The 25,794-nt window shown below is 39.4% G+C and overlaps 1 protein-coding gene across 1 annotated transcript in view; it reads right to left on the bottom strand.

The window, feature by feature from the left end:
• Nucleotides 1-25,794, bottom strand: part of LOC128642128 (regulator of G-protein signaling 11-like) — an 801,065-nt gene that overhangs the window by 580,580 nt on the left and 194,691 nt on the right. The window contains exon 4 of the mRNA XM_053694807.1: nt 24,453-24,559. Within this exon, the coding sequence (XP_053550782.1) occupies nt 24,453-24,559 (107 nt within the window). The remainder of the gene's footprint in view (nt 1-24,452; nt 24,560-25,794) is intronic.

Raw genomic sequence — 25,794 nt, 5'->3', positions numbered from 1 at the left:
CCAGTTTATCAGGTTCCAGTCAGACAACATAACCTCTGTGGCTTACATCGATCACCAGGGAGGAATACTCTGAGTTCCTTAGCCATAAAGGAGGTTACTCAGATTCTTCAGTGGGCAGAGACCCACAATTGCTGTCTATCTGCCATCCACATTCCAGGAGTAGACAACTGAGAAGCGGATTTTCTGAGCAAACAGACTTTTCATTCTGGAGAGTTGGAACTCCATCCGGAGGTGTTTTCCAGCTTAGTCCTCAAATGGGGTTCCGGAGTTAGATCTGATGGTGTCCCATCAGAACACCAAGCTTCCAAGGTACGGTTCAAGGTCAAGAGATCCGCAGGCCGTTCTGATAGATGCTCTGGTGGTTCCTTGGGTTTTCAGGTTGGCATACCTGTTTCCTCTGTTTACTCTCCTTCCACCAGTCATTGCTTGTATCAAACAAAAGAGGGCGTTGTGATTTTAATAGCCCCTACATGGCCTCACAGGATTTGGTTTGCAGACTTAGTGAAGATGTCATCTCTCCCACCTTGCAGACTACCTCTGAGGAAGGACCTCCTGATTCAGGGCCCCTTCCTTCATCCAAATCTCATTTCTCTGAAGCTGACTGCTTGGAGACTAAATGCTTAATTCTGTCTAAGTATGGTTTTTCTGAGTCGTCATTGAGACCATGATTCAGGCTCACAAGCCTATTACTAGAAAGATTTACCATAAGATTACCATATAGCGTATTTATCTTTCTTGGTATGAATCCAAGGGCTACTCTTTGAGTGGAATTAGAATTCCTATAATGTTATCTTTTCTTCAGGAAGGCCTGGAGAAGGGATTGTCAGTCAGTACCCTGAAGGGTCAGATTTATGCTTTATAAGTTTTACTACATAAACGTTTGGTGGATATGCCAGATGTGCAATTTTTATGTCAGGCCTTGGTCAAAATCAGCATAAGAAGAGAAGCACTCTATCAGGAACAAACAACAGCTCATCAGCTAGTTCTATGGCAATTTACCACTCAGGAGCAGCCTCTTTTAGACAAGTATGCTTTTCACAGAGGAAAACTTTCCTGAAGTATAGTAGTCTGATCCCGCCAAGTAAGGTCAGTCCAGCCCCAAAATACCAGGCAATTCTCCTCTGAACAAGGAACATGACAACCCCAGACGATTGTTTCAGCCTACTATGGGCCTCGTCAATGAGGTGCAGCCACATTGCTCTAAGCACACTGGGCAAGAAGTCCACGTCTGGTTTCCCCCATCACCCATAGGGAAATTTCCCCTGGGTCATATTCATTTGCATACGAAGAGAGAAGCGCTCTACCAGGAACGAACAACAGCTCCTCAGCTAGATCTATGGCGATTAACCACCCAGGAGCAGCCTCTTTTAGACCAGTGTGCTTTTCACAGAGGAAAACTTTCTTGAAGCATATCAGTCTGATCCCGCCAAGTAAGGCCAGTCCAGCCCCAAAATACTAGGCAATTCTCATCTGAACAAGGAACATGACAACCCCAGATGATCGTTTTGTCCTCCTATGGGCCTCATCAGTGAGGTGCAGTCACATTCCTCTAAGCACACTGGGCAAGGAGTCCACGTCTGGTTTCCCCATCACCCATAGGGAGACTTCCCCAGGGTCATATTAATTTTCATACGAAGAGAGAAGCGCTCTACCAAGAACAAACAACAGCTCATCAACTAGTTCTATGGCGATTTACCACCCAGGAGCAGCCTCTTTCAGACCAGTGTGCTTTTCACAGAGGAAAACTTTCCTGAAGCATATCAGTCTGACCAAGTAAGGTCAGTCCAGCCCCAAAATACCAAGCATTTCTCCTCTGAACAAGGAACATGACAATCCCAGATGATCGTTTCGGCCTCCAGACATGGACTCCTTGCCCAGTGTGCTTAGAGGAATGTGGTTGCACCTCAATGATGAGGCCCATAGGAGGCCAAAACGATCATCTGGGGTTGTCATGTTCATTGTTCAGAGGAGAATTGCCTGGTATTTCCGGGCTAGACTGATCCTATTTGGCGGGATCAGACTGATATACTTCAGGAAAATTTTCCTCTGTGAAAAGCACACTAGTCTAAAAGAGGCTGCTTCCGGTTGGTAAATCACCATAGAACTAGCTGATGAGCTGTTGTTCATTCCTGGTAGAGTGCTTCTCTCTTCGTATGCAAATGGGTATGACCCTGGGGAAGTCTATCTATGGGTGATGGGGGAAACCAGACGTGGACTCCTTCGTTCCTGGTAGAGCGCTTCGCTCTTCGTATGCTTGGTCAAAAACAGGCCTGTCTTTAAGCCTGTTGCTCCTCCTTGGAGCCTTAACCCTGCTCTTAAAGTTTGACAGCTTGCTCCGTTTGAGCCGTTGCATTCCATAGACATTAAGTTGTTATCTTGGAAGGTTTTGTTTCTTGAAGCTATCTCTTTTGCTTGAAGAGTCTCGGAACTCTCAGCTCTGCAGTGTGATTCCCCTTATCTTATTTTTCATGCCGATAAGGCGGTTCTTCATAAGGTTGTTAGCAGAAAGCTACTGCTGCTACTCTTTCTTTTTGGTTACGAAGTATAATTCGTTTGGCTTATGAGACTGCTGGACAGCAGCCTCCTGAGAGAATTATGGATCATTCCACAAGAGCTGTTTCCTCTTCTTGGGCTTTCAAAAATGAAGCTTCTGTGGAACAAATTTGCAAGGCTGCAACTTGGTCTTCTCTACATACTTTTGCCTCGGCTGAGGCTTCTTTTGGGAGAAAGGTTCTTCAAGCAGTGGTGCCTTCTGTTTAGGACTGCCTGTCTTGTCCCTCCCTATTTATCTGTGTCCTCTAGCTTGGATATTGGTTCCCAACAGTAATTACTCAAGCCATGGACTCACCATATCTTAGGAAAGAAAAACAAAATTTATGCTTACCTGATAAATGTATTTATTTCAGCATATGGTGAGTCCACGGTCCCACCCTTTATTTTAAGACAGTTGTTCTTTTGACTATAACCTCAGGCACCTCTACACCTTGTGTTACTCCTTTTTCTCCATTTCCCTTCGGTCGAATGACTGGGGGTTGTGGGTGAGGGAGTGATACTTAGCGGTTTAGCTGTGGTGCTCTTTGCCTCCTCCTGCTGGTCAGGAGTGATATTCCTAACAGTAATTACTCAAGCCATGGACTAACCATATCTGGAAAGAAATACAGTAAATGCAGTAAATGCAAATGATGAGCTGTAAACAGTTATGTTTAATGTGCTGCACAAGTTATGATTTATATATTAACAAAGCAAAGAAGATTCAATCAGCTTATCCTGAAATGAACAGTTTACACCAGAATATGAATAAACTGGATTGCACAACAGAATTATTAAAGGGTAGAGTTAAGCAAATGGTATTTATTCTGCATTTGTTTCACTATTTTGGGGGTCACTTTATCAATGCCCCATCTTTCTTGTCTGCCAGAAACAGAAGTTAAGACCGCTGCTCTTTAACTTTTTGGCATATAGTGAGGTCGAGCAAACATGATTCGCTACAGGGAATCATGTTGGCTCGACCTTTGGTAAATCTACCCCTTGCTCTTTTGTAAAAATTTTGTTTTGTCCTACGATCCCTAGAAAGGCCAAAAAGTAAAATTATTTATTTATAAAATATTTTACCAGGAAGGATACATTGAGATTTCTCTTGTTTTCAAGTATGTCCTGGGTTCACAACACATAGCATTGATACAATAGGGTACACTAAAAACATAATTTATGCTTACCTGATAAATGTATTTCTCTTGTAGTGTATCCAGTCCACGGATCATCCATTACTTGTGTGATATTCTCCTTCCCAACAGGAAGTTGCAAGAGGATCACCCACAGCTCCTCCCCTCACTGCCATATCCAGTCATTCGACCGAAACAAGCCGAGAAAGGAGAAACCATAGGGTGCAGTGGTGACTGTAGTTTAATTAAAATTTAGACCTGCCTGAAAAGGACAGGGCAGGCCGTGGACTGGATACACTACAAGAGAAATAAATTTATCAGGTAAGCATAAATTATGTTTTCTCTTGTTAAGTGTATCCAGTCCACGGATCATCCATTACTTGTGGGATACCAATACTAAAGCTAAAGTACACGGATGAAGGGAGGGACAAGGCAGGTACTTAAACGGAAGGTACCACTGCCTGTAAGACCTTTCTCCCAAAAATAGCCTCAGAAGAAGCAAAAGTATCAAATTTGTAGAATTTTGAAAAAGTATGAAGCGAAGACTCCGTCTTGTAAATCTGTTCAACAGAAGCCACATTTAAAAAAGGCCCAAGTGAAAACCACAGCTCTAGTAGAATGAGCTGTAATCCCTTCAGGAGGCTGCTGTCCAGCAGTCTCATAAGCTAAATGAATTATGCTTTTTAACCAAAAAGACAGAGAGGCTGCTGAAGTCTTTTGTCCTCTCCTCTGTCCAGAATAGACAACAAACAAGGTGAACGTTTGATGAAAACTGTAGTAGCTTGTAAGTAAAACTTTAAAGCACAAACCACGTCCAATATTGTGTAATAGACGTTCCTTCTTTGAGGAAGGATTAGGATACAAGCATGGAACAACTATCTCTTGAGTGATGTACTTGTTAGATACCACCTTAGGAAAAAACCCAGGTTGGTACGCAGGACTACCTTATCCGTACGAAGGACCAGATAAGGAGAATCACATTGTAACACAGATAACTTGGAGACTCTACGAGTCGAGGAATTAGCTACCCAAAAGGAACTTTCCAAGATAAAGATTGATATCTATGGAACAAAAAAGGTTCAAACGGAACTTCTTGAAGAACCTTAAGAATCAGGTTTAAGCTCCATGGCGGAGCAACAGTTTTAAACACAGGCTTGGATCTAACCAAAGCCTGACCAAATGCCTGAACGTCTCGAATACCTGCCAGACGCTTGTGCAAAAAAATAGACAGAGTAAAAATCTGTCCCCTTTTAAGGAATTAGCTGACAACCCTTTTCTCAAAAACATCTTGGAGAAAAGATAATATCCTGGGAATCCAGACTTTACTCCATGAGTAACCCTTGGATTCATAACAATCAGATATTTACACCATATCTATGTTCAATTTTCCTAGAGACAGGCTTTCATGTCTGTTTTAAGGTATCAATGACTGACTCGGAGAAGCCATGCTTTGATAACATCAAGCGTTCAGTCTCCAGGCAGTCCATCTCAGATTGATTCTATTTAGATGGTTGAAAGGACCCTGAGGTAGAGGGACCTGTCTCTGAAGCAGAGACCGTGATGGAAAGGATGACATGTCCACCAGATCTGCATACCAGGTCCTGCGTGGCTACGCAGGCGCTGTCAAAAACACCAAAGCCCTCTCCTGCTTGGTCTTGACCTCCGGAGGAAATCCCACTCCCCCGGAAGAAAAGTCTGACGACTTAGAAAATCCACCTCCCAGTTCTCAACACCTGGGATATGGATAGCTGATAGACAAGAGTGAGTCTCTGTCCAGTGAATTATTGTAAGACTTCTAACATCGCTAGGGAACTTCTGTTCCCCCTTGATGGCTGATGTAAGCCACAGTCGTGTATATTGTCCGACTGAGTATGATGTACCTCAGAGTTGCTAACTGAGGCCAAGTCTGAAGAGCATGGAATATCACTCCCAGTTCCAGAATATTTATTAGAAGGAGGGTCTCCTCCTAAGTCCACTATCCCTGAGCCTTCAGGGAGTTCCAGACTGCATCCCAACCTAAAAGGCTGGCATCTATTGTAACAATTGTCCCATCTGACCTGCGGAAGGTCATACCCTTGGACAGATGGACCCGACATAGTCACCAAAGAAGAGAATCTCTGGTCTCTTGGTCCAGGTTTAACAGGGGGACAAATCTGTGTAATCCCCGTTCCTCTGACTGAGCATGCATAGTTGCAGCGGTCTGAAATGTAGACGTGCAAACGGTACTATGTCCCTTGCCGCTACCATTAAGCCGATTTCATTCATGTACTGAGCCACCGAAGGGCGCGGATGGGATGAAAAAAACACGGCAGAAATTTAGAAACTTTGACAACCTGGACTCCGTCAGGTAAATTTTCATTTCTACAGAATCTATCAGAGTCCCTAGGAGGGAAACCCTTGAGATTGGGGATAGAGAACTCTTTCCTTGTTCACTTTCCACCCATGTGATCTCAGAAATGCCAGTACTACGTCCGTATGAGACTGGGCAATTTGGATGTTTGACGCCTGTATCAGGATGTCGTCTAAATAATGGGCCACTTCTATGCCCCGCGGTCTAAGGACCGCCAAAGCGACCCCAGAACCTCCATAAAGATTCTTGGGGCTGTAGATATCCCAAAGGAAAGAGCTACAAACTGCTAATGCCTGTCTAGAAAGGCAAACCTGAAAAACGATGGTGATCTTTATGCATCACAATGTGAGGATAAGCATCCTTCAAATCCATTGTAGTCCTCTATTGACTCTCCTGGATCATAGTTAAGATGGTACGAATAGTTTCCATCTTAAATGACGGAATTCTGAGGAATTTGTTTAAGATCTTTAGATCCAAAATAGGTCTGAAGGTTCCCTCTCCTTGGGAACCACAAACAGATTTGAGTAAAAACTCTGTCCCTGTTCCTCTCTTGGAACTGGATGGATCTCATACACAATGTAAGAATGCCTCCTTCTTTATCTGGTTTGCAGATAATTGTGAAAGGCGAAATCTCCCCTTTTTTTGGGGGGGAATCTTTGAAATCCAGAAGATATCTCTGGGATATAAATTCCAATGCCTAGGGATCCTGGGCATCTCTTGCCCACGCCTGGGCAAAGAATGAAAGTCTGCCCCCTATAGGATCCGTTACCGGATAGGGGTCCGTTCCTTCATGCTGCCTTAGAGGCAGCAGCAGGCTCCTTGGCCTGCTTATCTTTGTTCCAGGTCCGATTGTCTCCAGACCGCCTTGGACTGAGCAAAAATTCCCTCTTGTTTTGCCTTAGAGGAAGAGGATGCCACACCTGCCCTGAAGTTTTTAAAAGGTACGAAAATTAGACTTTTTTTTTTTTTTTTTTTTTTCTTTTTTTTCCCCCTTGATTTAGACCTATCCTGAGGAAGGGCATGACCTTTTCCTCCAGTGATATAAGCAATAATCTCCTTCAAACCAGGCCCGAATAGGGTCTGCCCCTTGAAGGGAAGTTAAGTAGCTTATTTATTAAAGTCACGACAGCTGACCATGATATAAGCCATAGCGCTCTGCGCGCCAGTATAGTAAAAAACAGAATTCTTAGCCGTTAGTCTAGTCAAATGAACAAGGCATCAGAAAACAAAGGAATTGGCTAGCATAAGCTTGTCAAATATATTCATCCAATGGAGTCGCTTAACTGTAAAGCCTCATCAAGAGACTCAACCCAGAACGCTGCAGCAGCAGTGACAGAAGCAATGTATGCAAGGGGCTGCAGGATAAAACCCTGTTGAATAAACATTTTTTATCCATTGGATCTAAAAAGCACAACTGTCCTCGTCAGAGGTAGTGGTACGCTTAGCTAGAGTAGAAACTCTTCTCTCCACCTTAGGAACTGTCTGCCAGAAGTCCCGTGTGGTGGAAACTATTAGAAAACATTCTTCTAAAAAATAGGAGGGGAAGAGAACGGCACACCTGGTCTATCCCATTCCTTATTAAAAAAATTTTTAGTAAACCTCTTTAGGTATTGGAAAAACATCAGTACACACCGGCACTGCATATTATTTATCCAGTCTACACAATTTCTCTGGCCCTGCGATTGTACACATTCATTCAGAGCAGCCAAAGCCTCCCTGAGCAACAAGTGGAGGTTCTCAAGCATAAATTTTAAATGTAGAAATATCAGAATCAGGTTAAATCATCTTCCCTGAGTCAAAAAAAAAAAAAATCACCCACAGACTAAGCATATTGTGAGGTAGTATCATACATGGTTCTTAAAGCGTCTGTATGCTCTGTATCTACCCCCAGAGCTAACTGCTTTCCTTTAATTTCAGGTAGTCTGACTAATACTGCTGCCAGAATATTATTCACCACCTTTGCCATGTCTTGTAAAATAAACGCTATGGGCGCCCTTGATGCACTTGGCGCCATTTGAGCATGAGTCCCTGAAGCGGGAGTCGAAGGGTCTGACACGTGGGGAGAGTTAGTCGGCATAACTTTCCCCTCGACAGAATCCCCTGGTAAAGAAACGCTATGGGTGCCCTTGATGTACTTGGCGCCATTTGAGCGTGAGTCCCTAAAGCGGGAGTCAAAAGGTCTGACACGTGGGGAGAGTTAGTCGGCATAACTACCCCCACGACAGAATCCTCTGGTGATAATGTTTTTAAAGACAAAAAAATGATCTTTATTGTTTAACATGAAATCAGTACATCTGGTACACATTCTAAGATGGGGTTCCACCATGGCTTTAAAACATAATGAACACAGAGCTTCCTCTATGTCAGACATGTTAGAACAGACTAATAATGAGACTAGTAAGCTTGGAAAACACTTTAAATCAAGTTAACAAGCAAATATATAAAACGTTACTGTGCCTTTAAGAGAAACAAATTTTGCCAAAATTTGAAATAACAGTGAAAAAAGGCAGTTAAACTAACAAAATTTTTACAGTGTATGTAACAAGTTAGCAGAGCATTGCACCCACTTGCAAATGGATGATTAACCCCTTAATACAAAAAACAGATTAACAAAACGAAAAATATGTTTTAAACAGTCATAACAGCTCCTACTTTTGAAGCCCTTTTGAGCCCTTCAGAGATGTCCTATAGCATGCAGGGGACTGCTGAGGGAAGCTGAATGTCACTGTTTGTAATTTTAACTGCACCAACTGTAACTTTTATACTATAACAGTGGAAAGCCTCAGGAAACTGTTTCTATGCAAAATTTAAGCCAGCCATGTGGAAAAAACTTAGGCCCCAATAAGTTTTATCACCAAACATACGTTTTAAAACACATTTTTACAAGAGTATGTATCTCTATTAATAAGCCTGATACCAGTCGCTATCGCTGCATTTAAGGCTTTACTTACATTACTTCGGTATCAGCAGTATTTTCTTAGTCAATTCCATTCCTAGAAAAATATTTTACTGCACATACCTTATCTGCAGGAAAACCTGCACGCCATTCCCCCTCTGAAGTACCTCACTCCTCAGAATGTGTGAGAACAGCAAATGGATCTTAGTTACGTCTGCTAAGATCATAGAAAAACGCAGGCAGATTCTTCTTCCAAATACTGCCTGAGATAAACAGCACACTCCGGTGCCATTTAAAAATAACAAACTTTTGATTGAAGAATAAACTAAGTAGAAAGCACCACAGACTCTCACAACCTCCTATCTATGTTGAGGCTTGCAAGAGAATGACTGAATATGGCAGTTAGGGGAGGAGCTATATAGCAGCTTTGCTGTGGGTGGACTCTTGCAGCTTCCTGTTGGGAAGGAGAATATATTCCATAAGTAATGGATGATCCGTGGACTGGATACACTACAAGAGAAATAAATTTATCAGGTAAGCATAAATTATGTTTTCGTGCCTGTAATAAGGTATCAACTACTGACTCGGAGAAGCCACGCTTTGATAGGATCAAGCGTTCAATCTCCATGCAGTCAGTCTCAGAGAAAGTAGATTCGGATGATTGAAATGACCTTGTATTAGAAGGTCTTGTCTCAGAAGCAGAGTCCATGGTGGAAAGTATGACATGTCCACTAAGTCTGCATACCAGGTTCTGCGTGGCCACGCAGGCGCTATCAATATCACCGATGCTCTTTCCTGTTTGATTTTGGCAATCAGACGAGGGAGTAGAGGAAACGGTGGGAACACATAAGCCAGGTTGAAGAACCAAGGCGGTGCTAGAGCATCTATCAGTGCCGCTTCTGGGTCCCTGGACCTGGATCCGTAACAAGGAAGCTTGGCGTTCTGGCGAAACGCCATGAGATCCAATTCTGGTTTGCCCCAACGGAGAACCAATTGAGCAAACACCTCCGGATGGAGTTCCCATTCCCCCGGATGAAAAGTCTGACGACTTAGAAAATCCGCCTCCCAGTTCTCTACACCTGGGATATGGATCGCTGACAGGTGGCAAGAGTGAGTCTCTGCCCAGCGAATTATCTTCTGACATCGCTAGGGAACTCCTGGTTCCCCCTTGATGGTTGATGTAAGCCACAGTCGTGATGTTGTCCGACTGAAATCTGATGAACCTCAGTGTTGCTAGCTGAGGCCAAGCCAGAAGAGCATTGAATATTGCTCTTAACGCCAGAATATTTATTGGGAGGAGTTTCTCCTCCTGAGTCTATGAACCCTGAGCCTTCATGGAGTTCCAGACTGCACCCCAACCTAGAAGGCTGGCATCTGTTGTTACAATTGTCCAATCTGGTCTGCGAAAGGTCATACCCTTGGACAGATGGGCCCGAGATAACCACCAGAGAAGAGAATCTCTGGTTTCCTGATCCAGATTTAGTAGAGGGGACAAATCTGTGTAATCCCCATTCCACTTGACTGAGCATGCATAATTGCAGCGGTCTGAGATGTAAGCGCGCAAATGGCACTATGTCCATTGCCGCTACCATTAAGCCGATTACTTCCATGCACTGAGCCACCGTGGGGCGCGGAATGGAGTGAAGAACACGGCAAGCATTTAGAAGTTTTGATAACCTGGACTCCGTCAGGTAAATTTTTATTTCTACAGAATCTATTAGAGTCCCTAGGAAGGAAACCCTCGTGAGAGGAGATAGGGAACTCTTTTCTTCGTTCACTTTCCACCCATGCGACCTCAGGAATGCCAGAACTATCTCTGTATGAGATTTGGCAATTTGAAAGCTTGACACCTGTATCAGGATATCGTCCAGGTAAGGAGCCACCGCTATGCCTCGCGGTCTTAGGACCGCCAGAAGTGAGCCCAGAACCTTTGTAAAAATTCTTGGGGCTGTAGCCAACCCTAATGGAAGAGCTACAAATTGGTAATGCCTGTCTAGAAAGGCAAACCTCAGGAACTGATGATGATTCTTGTGAATCAGAATGTGAAGGTAGGCATCCTTTAAGTCCACTGTGGTCATGTACTGACCCTCTTGGATCATGGGTAAAATGGTTCGAATAGTTTCCATCTTGAATGACGGAACTCTGAGGAATTTGTTTAGGATCTTTAAATCCAAAATTGGTCTGAAGGTTCCCTCTTTTTTGGGAACCACAAACAGATTTGAATAAAACCCCTGTCCTTGTTCCGTCCGCGGAACTGGATGGATCACTCCCATTACAAGGAGATCTTGTACGCAGCTTAGGAATGCCTCTTTCTTTATCTGGTTCGCAGATAATCTTGAAAGGTGAAATCTCCCTTGTGGAGGAGAAGCTTTGAAGTCCAGAAGATATCCCTGAGATATGATCTCCAACGCCCAGGGATCCTGAACATCTCTTGCCCACGCCTGGGCGAAGAGAGAGAGTCTGCCCCCTACTAGATCCGTTGTCGGATAGGGGGCCGCTCCTTTATGCTGTCTTAGAGGCAGCAGCAGGCTTTCTGGCCTGCTTGCCCTTGTTCCAGGACTGGTTAGGTTTCCAGGCCTGATTGGATTGAGCAAAAGTTCTCTCTTGTTTTGAAGCAGAGGAAGTTGATGCTGCACCTGCCTTGAAATTTCGAAAGGCACGAAAATTAGACTGTTTGGCCTTTGATTTGGCCCTGTCCTGAGGAAGGGTATGACCCTTACCTCCAGTAATGTCAGCAATAATTTCTTTCAAACCAGGCCCGAATAAGGTCTGCCCCTTGAAAGGAATGTTGAGTAATTTAGACTTTGAAGTCACATCAGCTGACCAGGATTTGAGCCATAGCGCCCTACGCGCCTGGATGGCGAATCCAGAATTCTTAGCCGTTAGTTTAGTCAAATGAACAATGGCATCAGAAACAAATGAGTTAGCTAGCTTAAGAGTTCTAAGCTTGTCAACAATTTCAGTCAATGGAGCTGTATGGATGGCCTCTTCCAGGGCCTCAAACCAGAATGCCGCCGCAGCAGTGACAGGCGCAATGCATGCAAGGGGCTGTAAAATAAAACCTTGTTGAATAAACATTTTCTTCAGGTAACCCTCTAATTTTTTATCCATTGTATCTGAAAAATCACAACTGTCCTCAACCGGGATAGTGGTACGATTTGCTAAAGTAGAAACTGCTCCCTCCACCTTAGGGACAGTCTGCCATAAGTCCCGTGTAGTGGCATCTATTGGAAACATTTTTCTAAATATAGGAGGTGGGGAAAAGGGCATACCGGGCCTATCCCACTCCTTACTAATAATTTCTGTAAGCCTTTTAGGTATTGGAAAAACATCAGTACTCACCGGCACTGCATAGTATTTATCCAGCCTACACAATTTCTCTGGCACTGCAATTGTGTCACAGTCATTCAGAGCAGCTAATACCTCCCCAAGCAATACACAGAGGTTCTCAAGCTTAAATTTAAAATTAGAAATCTCTGAATCAGGTCTCCCCGATTCAGAGACGTCACCCATAGACTGAAGCTCTCCATCCTCAGGTTCTGCATATTGTGACGCAGTATCAGACATGGCTCTTACAGCATCTACACGCTCTGTATCTCGTCTAACCCCAGAGCTATCGCGCTTGCCTCTCAATTCAGGCAATCTGGATAATACCTCTGACAGGGTATTATTCATGATTGCAGCCATGTCCTGCAAAGTAATCGCTATGGGTGTCCCTGATGTACTTGGCACCATATTAGCGTGCGTCCCTTGAGCGGAAGGCGAAGGGTCCAACACGTGGGGAGAGTTAGTCGGCATAATTTCCCCCTCGACAGACCCCTCTGGTGACAATTATTTTATAGATAAAGACTGATCTTTACTGTTTAATGTGAAATCAATACATTTAGTACACATTCTCCTATGGGGCTCCACCATGGCTTTTAAACATAATGAACAAGTATCCTCTGTTTCAGACATGTTTGTACAGACTAGCAATGAGACTAGCAAGCTTGGAAAACACTTTAAAGCAACTTAACAAGCAATATAAAAAAACGTTACTGTGCCTTTAAGAGAAACAAATTTTGACAAAATTTGAAATAACAGTGAAAAAAGGCAGTTACACTAACAAAATTTTTACAGTGTATGTAACAAGTCAGCAGAGCATTGCACCCACTTGCAAATGGATGATTAACCCCTTAATAACAAAAACAGAATAATAAATGACAAAAACGTTTTTTTAAACACAGTCACAACAACTGCCAGAGTCTACTGTGATTGTTACCCTCCTCAAACACGACTTTGAAGCCTTTTGAGCCCTTCAGAGATGTCCTGTATCATGCAGAGGGAAGCTGAATGTCTCTGTCAGTATTTTTATCTGCACAGAAAAGCACTAAAATAGGCCCTTCCCACTCACATTGCAACAGTGGAAAGCCTGTTACTAGGCAAAATTCAAGCCAGCCATGTGGAAAAAAACTAGGCCCCAATAAGTTTTGTCACCAAACATATATAAAAAAACGATTAACATGCCAGGAAACGTTTTATATTACACTTTTATAAGAGTATGTATCTTTGTTAATAAGCCTGATACCAGTCGCTATCACTGCATTTAAGGCTTAACTTACATTAATCCGGTATCAGCAGCATTTTTCTAGCAAATTCCATCCCTAGAAATATGTTAACTGCACATACCTTATTGCAGGAAAACCTGCACGCTATTCCCCCTCTGAAGTTACCTCACTCCTCAGAATATGTGAGAACAGCAATGGATCTTAGTTACTTCTGCTAAGATCATAGGAATCACAGGCAGATTCTTCTTCTAATGCTGCCTGAGATGAAACAGTACACTCCGGTACCATTTAAAATAACAAACTTTTGATTGAAGTTAAAAAACTAACTATAATACACCACTCTCCTCTTACTACGTCCATCTTTGTTGAGGGTTGCAAGAGAATGACTGGGTATGACATGTGAGGGGAGGAGCTATATAGCAGCTCTGCTGTGGGTGATCCTCTTGCAACTTCCTGTTGGGAAGGAGAATATCCCACAAGTAATGGATGATCCGTGGACTGGATACACTTAACAAGAGAAATACAGAAACAATATTAATACATAACATATGCAAAATGTAACATAGAACAGGTAGGAAATATATAATCAACCATGACAGGTGCATTCTGTTTTGAGATATGCAGAGAGGGATCTCTTAAAGGAGTTTAGGCTTGGGGAAGGTTTGAAAATGTGTGGGAGGTCGTTCCATAATTGTGGTGCTCTGTAGGAAAAGGAGGATCCAGCTGCTTTCTTTTTGTATGGAGGCAGACTAAATAATGTGCTGGTACTGGATCAGAGTTTATTGGAGCATTCTGCTCAGGTAGGATGGGAGCTTCCCAGAAAAGCTCTTAAACACAAGGCTGGAAAGATGGAGGGTGCGTCTGGATTCCAGTGACAGCCAGTTTAGTTCTTTTAGCATGTCACAATGGTGGGTCCTGTAGTTACATTGTAGCACAAAGCGGCAGAACGAGTTATACAATGTATTAAGTTTATTTAGGTGAGTTTGCGGTGCAGGTGCATATACTACGTCCCCGTAATCCATGATAGGCATCAGCATTTGCTGTACAATTGTTTCCTTAAATGTAGGGCTTATACAGGATTTGTTTCTGTACAGGGCACCTAGTTTTTGATACAGTTTAGATGCAAGTTTTTCTATGTGGAGGCCAAAAGATAGATTGGGGTCTAACAACATACCCAAGTATTTGAAAGAGTCGACTGCAGTCAGTGTGCAATTTGATTTTGTTTTGATGCATAGATGGGAATTTTTGTAGTTTGTGTAATTTAGGTCCTGTTCCAAAGATTGTGACAGTTTTGTCAGTGATTAGGAAGAGTTTGTTTTTTGAGATCCACTTTTCTACCTCTGTGAACTGGTCTTGGAGCACTGACTCAAGCTGCGGCAGATCGGATTTGTTTGCATCTGTGCAGGGTTTTAATTCTATGAATTGCCAAAATCCGCAGCATTTTCAGGTTACGTAATTTGCTTTTTGGCCTCTCTTTAGAGCCCAATTTAGTAAAAAAACAACTAGGTTAAAATGAATTGCCAAAGACTTTGATCACTACATATAACCATCAGAATGTAAAAGCAATTGTTCCTTTGTAATTTAAATCTGAAATTCGTTGTCTTTCCATTGCTGACAATGAAACCTTGCATTCATAAATACATCACCCAGCGAAAGACATTAGATAAACAACTTTCAAGAGGAATTTTAAGATGTATGTCCCTGGAGTGCACAACAATACAAATGTTACTAATAAAATTTCAGTTTTAAATACTTATAAGACATTTCTTTTTATGTAATTATTTTTCAATGCAGTGACTAATTTCTGATTGCACATATAGAAAATGAATGCAATACCCCTTTAAGAAATGTGTTATGTTTAAAAACTGACTTCACCATGGTCTTAATTAAGCCCTCATCAAACTAGCGATCATTACTGTATCTAAACAAATAAATGGTAATGACTCACTAATGCAAGATAAAACCTAATTCTCAAAATAGAAATAAAATTGTTCCTTCATACATAGTTGCAGCTTTTGGGAAGTAAAAATAAAATAATAAAAGTATCAAATGCCACCAATCTCTCTCTGGTTGACAAACAAATGTTCATAAACAACAACAATATAGTTTGCTATATTTTTTTTTCCTTTTCATGTAAAATATTTATTTTATTTTTTTATCTGGAAAAAAATGTTTTTCAACATACTGAAGCTATAAATAAACATGCTATCAATTATAGTGTTCTGCTCAATAAATACCACATGACTTATTAGATGCACCCTCTGTGCTCATTTATTTCTCAAGACTATAAAAGTCATGCCCTAAAGCTGATTTTTTTTAATATAATGAAGGGATGCCTTGTAAAGATACAACAAAATATGTCAGTAAACATTGTTTTGAAAGAGAATAATAATTGTTACAGACTGACCCTAATTTAATTTGCTGAAATGGAAAACAAAAACTGCTTTCATGCCAGTGTTTTCAAATATGAAGTGTTTTTTAAAGGGACAGTCTGCACCAGAATTTGTATTGGTTAAAAAGATAGATAATCCCAATATTACCCATTCCCCAGTTTTGCATAATCAACAGTTATATTTATATACTTTTTACCTCTGTGATTACCTTGTTTCTAAGCCTCTGCAGTCTACCCTCTTATTTCAGTTCTTTGGACAGGCTTGCATTTTAGCCAATCAGTGCTGACTCATAAATAACTCCACGGGAGTGAGCCCAGTGTTATCTATATGGCACACATGAACTAGCACTGTCTAGCTGTGAAACTGTCAAAATGCACTGAGATAAGAGGTTGCCTTTAAGGGCTTAGAAATTAGCATATGAGCCTACCTAGGTTTAGCTTTCAACAAACAATACAAAAAGAACAAAGCAAATTTGATGATTAAAGTAAATTCTAAAGGTATTTAAAATTACATGCTCTGTCTGAATCATGAAAGTTTAATTTTGATTAGACTGTCCCTTTAAAGGGACATTAAACACTTTGAGATGGTAATATAAAACGATAAATTGTATATATAAAACAACTCTGCAATATACTTTCATTATTTATTTTGTCCTCTTTGCCTGTAATTCCATTCTGAAATTGTGAGCTTTTCAGTTCCTGTTAGAAATGGAAGTGCAGAACACTGTTAAATCCAGCACAACCATTGGCTGCACACTCTAGTGACCTATTTATAACTGATCCTAATTGGCCACAGAAGAGAAGGTAACACAAGTTACAACATGGCAGCTCCCAGTGTTTTATAGACACTAAAACTTTACACTTATTTTGTCACTTTTTAAACAACTAATGAAACTTTAAAAAATACATCTACATGTTAGTCATGGACTAATCTTTTCTTTGAATGCATCATTCTACCTAGCATGTATTTAGTGTTTAATGTCCCTTTAAGGCTGTATAATAAATAGTGCTATAAATATAGAAATAATTCATAAGTAACAGAAAAAATACAAGTAGATGAATATGTAAATATTTTTAATAACAGATGTTCAAGGTTCATATTTACATACTGGGTAAAAAAATTATTTGTACAACTAAAAATGAGCAGGGGTTAGATTCAGTAGTGAGATTCTGACATTTTGGCAAGAGGTTCTCTAACTTCTCTATAATACACAAAACCTTTACACTTTCTACATTTTAAAAACAGGTTCTTTACCATTTTTAAATTTTAGGAACCGGTTGTTAAAGGAGCAGTAAATAAAGTAGATTTGCATAATCAACAAATTCATTATAACAAGATATGGCAAAAACACTTAGTCCGAACTTCAAATGAGTAATAGATTTTTTTCAGACAGATTTCAAAGTTATATATATTTCCTCTCCTTTTGTATCATGTGACAGCCATCAGCCAATCACAAATGCATATGCGTATATTGTGTGAATTCTTGCACATGCTCAGTAGGAGCTGGTGACTCAAAAAGTGTAAATACAAAAAGACTGTGCACATGGAAAGACTTTAAGCAGCCAATCAGGATGCTAGTCCCAGGACTTGCAAGGGAGAGTGCATCTGGCATGTGCAGCACAATCATTTCCCTCCTCAGTTTAAAGGGACACTGAACCCAAAAAAAAATTATTTTGTGATTCAGATCTTTATTTGAAAAGCAAGAATGTAATTTTTGGTGAACAACCTGGGTTGTTCGTGCTGATTGGTGGATAAATTCACCCACTAATAAACTAATGCTGTCCAGGGTCTGAACCAAAAATTGTCTGGCTCCTTAGCTTAGATGCCTTCTTCTACAAATAACGATAGAAAAAGAACAAAGAAAAATTAATAATAGGAGTAAATTAGAAAGTTGCTTAAAATTGCATGTTCTATCTGAACCATGAAAGAAAAAAAATTGGGTTCAGTGTCCCTTTAAGGAAGTTTACTATGAGATTTTAGTGAAGTAAAGTGTGAACTATGAAGCTGATTGGCTTCTTTTTTTTCAACCTGTAGCTAGATAGTATAACTAAAGGATACCTGTTCACAGAGCACTTACTATTGTGAGCTGAAGACATTTTGAAGTAAAATGTATTTTTTACATAGAGATATTCATGCGATATTTTATTAGCAGCTTTTTACAGTTAAGCTACATCACTTTCAAGTGATATAGCATATGGGTATTATATCCGTTAATTCAAAATATAATTCCCCATAAAATGTTTGAATATACATCATGAAAAAATGTTTTCAAATTACATTGTACTTATGTAACACTGTGAGACTTATTTGCTGCAACTAGTTGTCAGTAAAAGGAAGAATGTGCTTTAACGAAGGGCGGACGATGGAGAAACAGGAGGAGTAAAGTAAATCAATAACTTTAATCGAGGGCAAAAAAAGACTAAAGTTGATGACTTAAAGGGATAGGAAAGTCAAAACTCAAACTTGAATGATTCTATTTTCAAAAGTGCTTTGTTCTCTTGGTATATCTTGTTGAAACAGAATATGCACATAGCCTACACTAGTGAGAGCTAGCTGCTGATTGGTGCCTGCACACATGTCTCTTGTAATTGGCTAACTAGATGTTTTTAAGTTGTACAATGCTGTTCCTTCAGCAAAGGATAACAAGAGAATGAAGCAAATTTGAAAATAGAAAAAATTGGAGAGTTGTTTAAAATTGTATGTTCTATCCAAATCATGAAAGAACATTTTGGGATTTCCTGTCCCTTTAAAGTTATATTAAAATATTGCAAGGATTACATTTTTTTTTTTTTTTCAATTTACTGCTAATTTACTATCACTTCAAAATGTGATGCAACTTTCTATGACAAATTTACACCAAGCTCTTCCATTTGATGGACAAAATTGTGCTTCCACAAAGTGAATAAAAACACAATTAACAAATGAAACTCCTTCTCTTGAAAAAACAGCAAATTCTATTATATGATGCAATACAAAAAGCTTTACCTGTATATTATACACAGGATAATATTAAAAATATTTCAATGGGACATGAAAATTAAAAAAATCCTACATGATTCAGATAGAGCATGTCAATTTAATATGCTTTTTAATTCATTTTTATTATTAAATTTACTTTGTTTTCTTGGTAACCTTTGTTAATATATATATATATATATATATATATATATATATATATATATATATATATATATATATATATATATATATATATATATACACACATATACCTAGCAGTAGTAATGCAGTGTGTGTTCAGATGTGTTCAGCTAGCTCCCAGTTGTGCTCTGGATCTAACTTTAAAACAGTGCTTTACAGGGGTTAAACACACCATTTTATGCAAGCAAAAGTGGGAAAATAAAATACCCTAACACATTACAGCATTTTAATTTGCACTTTTTATGTCCCTTGAAAGTGATGCAGCATATCTGTAAAAAGCTGACTAGAAAATATCATCTGAACATCTCTATGTAAAAAAGAAAGATATTTTACCTCATACCCCACTGTAAAGAGACTTTAAAGGGACATTAACCCCTTTGTGACTAGAGCTCTTTTCCATTTGTTGACCGTCTGGGACCAGGGCTATTTTTGCATTTCTGCGGTGTTTGTGTTTAGCTGTAATTTTGCTCTTACTCATTTACTGTACCCACACATATTATATACCGTTTTTCTCGCCATTAAATGGACTTTCGAAAGATACCATTATTTTCATCATATCTTATAAATTACTATAAAAAAATATAAAATATGATGAAAAAATTGAAAAAAACACACTTTTTCTAACTTTGACCCCCAAAATCTGTTACACATCTACAGCCACCAAAAACACCAATGCTAAATAGTTTCTACATTTTGTCCTGAGTTTAAAAATACCCAATGTTTACATGTTCTTTGCTTTTTTTGCAAGTTATAGGGCAATAAATACAAGTAGCACTTTGCTATTTCCAAACCACTTTTTTTTCAAAATTAGCGCTAGTTACATTGTAACACTGATATCTGTCAGGAATCCCTGGATAACCCTTCACATGTATATATTTGTTTTTAGTAGACAACCCAAAGTATTGATCTAGGCCCATTTTGGTATATTTCATGCCATCATTTCACCACCAAATGCGTTTAAATAAAAAAAAAAGTTCACTTTTTCACAAACTTTTTCACAAACTTTAACTTTCTCACTGAAATTATTTACAAACAGCTTGTGCAATTATGGCACAAATGGTTGTAAATGCTTCTCTGGGATCCCCTTTGTTCAGAAATAGCAGACATATATGGCTTTGGCGTTGCTTTTTGGTAATTAGAAGGCCGCTAAACGCTGCTGTGCACCACATGTTTATTATACCCAGCAGTGAAGGGGTTAATTAGGGAGCGTGTAGGGTTAATTTTAGCTTTAGTGTAGTAGACAACCCCAAGTATTGATCTAGGCCCATTTTGGTATATTTCATGCCACCATTTCACTGCCAAATGCGATCAAATAAAAAAATAGTTCACTTTTTAACAAACTTTAGGTTTCTCACTGAAATTATTTAAAAACAGCTTTTGCAATTATGGCACAAATGGTTGTAAATGCTTCTCTGGGATCCCCTTTGTTCAGAAATAGCACACATCTATGGCTTTTGCATTTCTTTTTGGTAATTAGAAGGCTGCAAAATGCCGCTGCGCACCACACTTGTATTATGCCCAGCAGTGAAGGGGTTAATTAGGTAGCTTGTAGGGAGCTTGTAGGGTTAATTTTAGCTTTAGTGTAGAGATTAGCATCCCACCCTCTGATCCCTCCCAAACAGCTATCTTCCCTCCCCCACCCCACAATTGTCCCCGCCATCTTAAGTACTGGCAGAAAGTGCACATTGCACATACAGGAACCGGATGCTGGGTAGCGATGGGCCCCCCACCCGTCTCCCTGCTAATGCTCACAGCCACCAATAATCGGCACCATCGTTACCGGTGCACATAGTGGCCCTCTCTGCATATGGTATTACAGGATACCTCAATATCGAGGCATCACTGCAATACCATAAAAGCGCCTGGAAGCGATCAGGATCGCTTCCACCACTTGAAACCCCAGAGGACGTGCCAGGAACGTCCTTGGTCATGAAGGGTATTTTTTTGTAGGACGTTCCTGGTGCGTCCTCTGACGTGAAGGGGTTAAACCCAAACTTTTTCATTCAATATTCAGACAGAGCACACAATTTTAAAAAAAGTTTCTAATTTAATTCTATTATCAAATCTTCTTAGTTTTCATGTTATTCTTTCTTAAAGAGATACCTAGGTAGCAGGTAGGTATCGTGCCCATTCCTGACGCACTACATGACAAGAAATAGTGCTGCCATCTAGTGCTCTTGCTAATATATAACATTCTTGCAAAACTGCTGCCATAAAGTGCTGCAGACATGTGCACACTTATGAACCTTCTTTCCTTCTTTTCAACAAAGAATAACAAGAAAACAAAGAAAATTCGATAATAGAAGTAAATTGGAAAGTTGTTTAAAATTGTATGTTCTATCTGAATCATGAAAAATGTTTTTGGCTTTTTATGTCCCTTTAAACAGCAAATCAGGATGCTTGCCCCAGGACTTGCAAGGGAGTGCATATCTGGCATGTTTAGGCACAGTTATATTATTTTCCTATTCAGTTTAAAGTGAAGGTCAATTTGAATGTGAAAGTGCCCGGTTTTTAAAAAAACTATTACAAACAAGGGTACATTCATTCATGAAAATTGACATTTCAGCCGTTTTATTAAAATATACCCTTTCTTCTTGAAGCCGCTCCAGTGCTTCACCAGCCCGTCGCAAGCCTCTTCATACGTCAGCAGTGACAATTCTGGCATCTTCCAATCACAGCTTCCTCCCCGGGGTAATCATTGCCTGAGGCAATGCCGTGATTGGAGGAAGCCGGTTTCATCATTGCTGGGTAAGTAAACCAGGAAGGAGCAGGCAGGGCATCGTTTCAGAACGGCGATCCGGCATTTCAGAAGAACAAGGTAAGTATTTTTAAAATACGGTGCTATGTCAATTTTCATGAATGAAAATGCCCCTGTTTTTAATAGTTTTTTTAAAAAACGGGCACTTTCACATGAAAATTGACCTTCAATTTAAGGAAGTTTGCTATGAAATCTCAAAAGATTTCAGTGAACTCTCATGAGATCACAGCAAATCAATACATGACCTCAGCACTACTGATTGGCTTTTTTTGTTGTTTTGTTTCCAACTTACAGGTGGACATCAGCTGAAGTATAACTGTTCACAAAGCACTTTAACTTTCTCACTGAAATTATTTACAAACAGCTTGTGCAATTATGGCACAAATGGTTGTAAATGCTTCTCTGGGATCCCCTTTGTTCAGAAATAGCAGACATATATGGCTTTGGCGTTGCTTTTTGGTAATTAGAAGGCCGCTAAACGCTGCTGTGCACCACATGTTTATTATACCCAGCAGTGAAGGGGTTAATTAGGGAGCGTGTAGGGTTAATTTTAGCTTTAGTGTAGTAGACAACCCCAAGTATTGATCTAGGCCCATTTTGGTATATTTCATGCCACCATTTCACTGCCAAATGCGATCAAATAAAAAAATAGTTCACTTTTTAACAAACTTTAGGTTTCTCACTGAAATTATTTAAAAACAGCTTTTGCAATTATGGCACAAATGGTTGTAAATGCTTCTCTGGGATCCCCTTTGTTCAGAAATAGCACACATCTATGGCTTTTGCATTTCTTTTTGGTAATTAGAAGGCTGCAAAATGCCGCTGCGCACCACACTTGTATTATGCCCAGCAGTGAAGGGGTTAATTAGGTAGCTTGTAGGGAGCTTGTAGGGTTAATTTTAGCTTTAGTGTAGAGATTAGCATCCCACCCTCTGATCCCTCCCAAACAGCTATCTTCCCTCCCCCACCCCACAATTGTCCCCGCCATCTTAAGTACTGGCAGAAAGTGCACATTGCACATACAGGAACCGGATGCTGGGTAGCGATGGGCCCCCCACCCGTCTCCCTGCTAATGCTCACAGCCACCAATAATCGGCACCATCGTTACCGGTGCACATAGTGGCCCTCTCTGCATATGGTATTACAGGATACCTCAATATCGAGGCATCACTGCAATACCATAAAAGCGCCTGGAAGCGATCAGGATCGCTTCCACCACTTGAAACCCCAGAGGACGTGCCAGGAACGTCCTTGGTCATGAAGGGTATTTTTTTGTAGGACGTTCCTGGTGCGTCCTCTGACGTGAAGGGGTTAAACCCAAACTTTTTCATTCAATATTCAGACAGAGCACACAATTTTAAAAAAAGTTTCTAATTTAATTCTATTATCAAATCTTCTTAGTTTTCATGTTATTCTTTCTTAAAGAGATACCTAGGTAGCAGGTAGGTATCGTGCCCATTCCTGACGCACTACATGACAAGAAATAGTGCTGCCATCTAGTGCTCTTGCTAATATATAACATTCTTGCAAAACTGCTGCCATAAAGTGCTGCAGACATGTGCACACTTATGAACCTTCTTTCCTTCTTTTCAACAAAGAATAACAAGAAAACAAAGAAAATTCGATAATAGAAGTAAATTGGAAAGTTGTTTAAAATTGTATGTTCTATCTGAATCATGAAAAATGTTTTTGGCTTTTTATGTCCCTTTAAACAGCAAATCAGGATGCTTGCCCCAGGACTTGCAAGGGAGTGCATATCTGGCATGTTTAGGCACAGTTATATTATTTTCCTATTCAGTTTAAAGTGAAGGTCAATTTGAATGTGAAAGTGCCCGTTTTTTAAAAAAACTATTACAAACAAGGGTACATTCATTCATGAAAATTGACATTTCAGCCGTTTTATTAAAATATACCCTTTCTTCTTGAAGCCGCTCCAGTGCTTCACCAGCCCGTCGCAAGCCTCTTCATACGTCAGCAGTGACAATTCTGGCATCTTCCAATCACAGCTTCCTCCCCGGGGTAATCATTGCCTGAGGCAATGCCGTGATTGGAGGAAGCCGGTTTCATCATTGCTGGGTAAGTAAACCAGGAAGGAGCAGGCAGGGCATCGTTTCAGAACGGCGATCCGGCATTTCAGAAGAACAAGGTAAGTATTTTTAAAATACGGTGCTATGTCAATTTTCATGAATGAAAATGCCCCTGTTTTTAATAGTTTTTTTAAAAAACGGGCACTTTCACATGAAAATTGACCTTCAATTTAAGGAAGTTTGCTATGAAATCTCAAAAGATTTCAGTGAACTCTCATGAGATCACAGCAAATCAATACATGACCTCAGCACTACTGATTGGCTTTTTTTGTTGTTTTGTTTCCAACTTACAGGTGGACATCAGCTGAAGTATAACTGTTCACAAAGCACTTACTCTGGTGAGCTGAAGAAATTTTGAGGTAAAATATCTTCCCTTTTTACTTAGAGATGCTCAGGTGATATTTTCCTGTCAGCTTTTTACAGTTATGTTGCATCAGTTTCAAGTGATTTAGCATATGAGTATTATGTCCCTTTAATAAACAATGGGTAATAAAATGCAAATCTACAAAACAAAAACTTTTCTTATTTTTTTTTGTATAAAACAAAAATATATTATACAGGTATTGACTGACTATAAATAAATACCAGTACATGTCTTACCTGAAATCTGTAAGGGGAATCATCTGCTCGAAGCACAAGATTCCTTGGCTCTTTCAATGGATAGATGTAACCATATTTAACAAGGAAATTGCCTAGGTGCACAGATTCTATGAGCAAAATAAAAAAATGCAAATTCAGTGTTAAAAAACAAAAGTTATACACACATATATAGTATAGCGATATATCGCTATATATATATATATATATATATACTGTATATATATATATATACTGTGTGTATATATATATATATATATATATATATATATATATATACACAGATATATATATATATAAATATATATACGTATATATATAAATATATTAATATTGCTACTCAGGTGGCATTATGAAGTAGCTTAATGGGGGCAGTGTAATACTTTTATAAATAACAGAAAATGTAATTTTGATTAGCTATCCAACGCACAAATTAATTGCATAATTTAACATGCATTTATTTAGTGATAATATGTGCAACAGACATTGAGAAAAAAAATAGTATTAGCTTCTTTTGGCTTAATATTAGCTGAAATTTTAGCTGATTGGTCAGTACAATCAGCCAGGTAGTATACCCATTAAGTGTCAGATTTCAAGTGAAACGATATTTAACACTCCCGCTGACTCCGCTAGAAGTAAGCTTTTTGTGCGCATCGGGTATCACTCGTTTAACAAGTTGAATGTAAACTGTTTTTGCAGGATCGCTAACCCGATGCGTGCAGAGATCTGAATTTAGGATAACGTGCGCGTTTTGACAAATTCCCCCATAGCAGTCAATGGAGCAAAAAAAGCTGGAAAAACCCCCTACTTGAGCACAAACCCAATCGTATATTCTGTGTGTGCTAGCCCGACATGAAAATAGGAATATTTCCAATGTTCTTCTGTCTATGTATTCATAAATACATATTTCTATATATATCTGATGGTATTTTGGTACAATATATATCTATACCTATATATAGATCATGATTATATATAGGTATAGATATATATATGAATATCTATTTGTAAATACATAAAACATATTCTGCTATGTGCAGAACATTAAAATGTGAAATATTTAGAGTACATACTCAGTATAACACTTTATTAAATATACATATATACACATATACATATATAAAGATATATGTACACACATATAAACATATACAGTATATATATATATATATATATATATATATATATATATATATATATATATATATATATATATATATATATATATATAGACACATACATATACATATTTAGACATGTGTATGTATGTATCTCAATGTTAAAGCCTTTAAGATCCTTTTTTTTCTCTAACACCTGAGATCTCATATCTTTGAGCCCCTATAAT

Source organism: Bombina bombina, chromosome 11 (assembly GCF_027579735.1).
Source record: "Bombina bombina isolate aBomBom1 chromosome 11, aBomBom1.pri, whole genome shotgun sequence".
NCBI classification, from domain to species: domain Eukaryota; kingdom Metazoa; phylum Chordata; class Amphibia; order Anura; family Bombinatoridae; genus Bombina; species Bombina bombina.
This window is presented reverse-complemented; position numbering and strand designations above follow the sequence as displayed.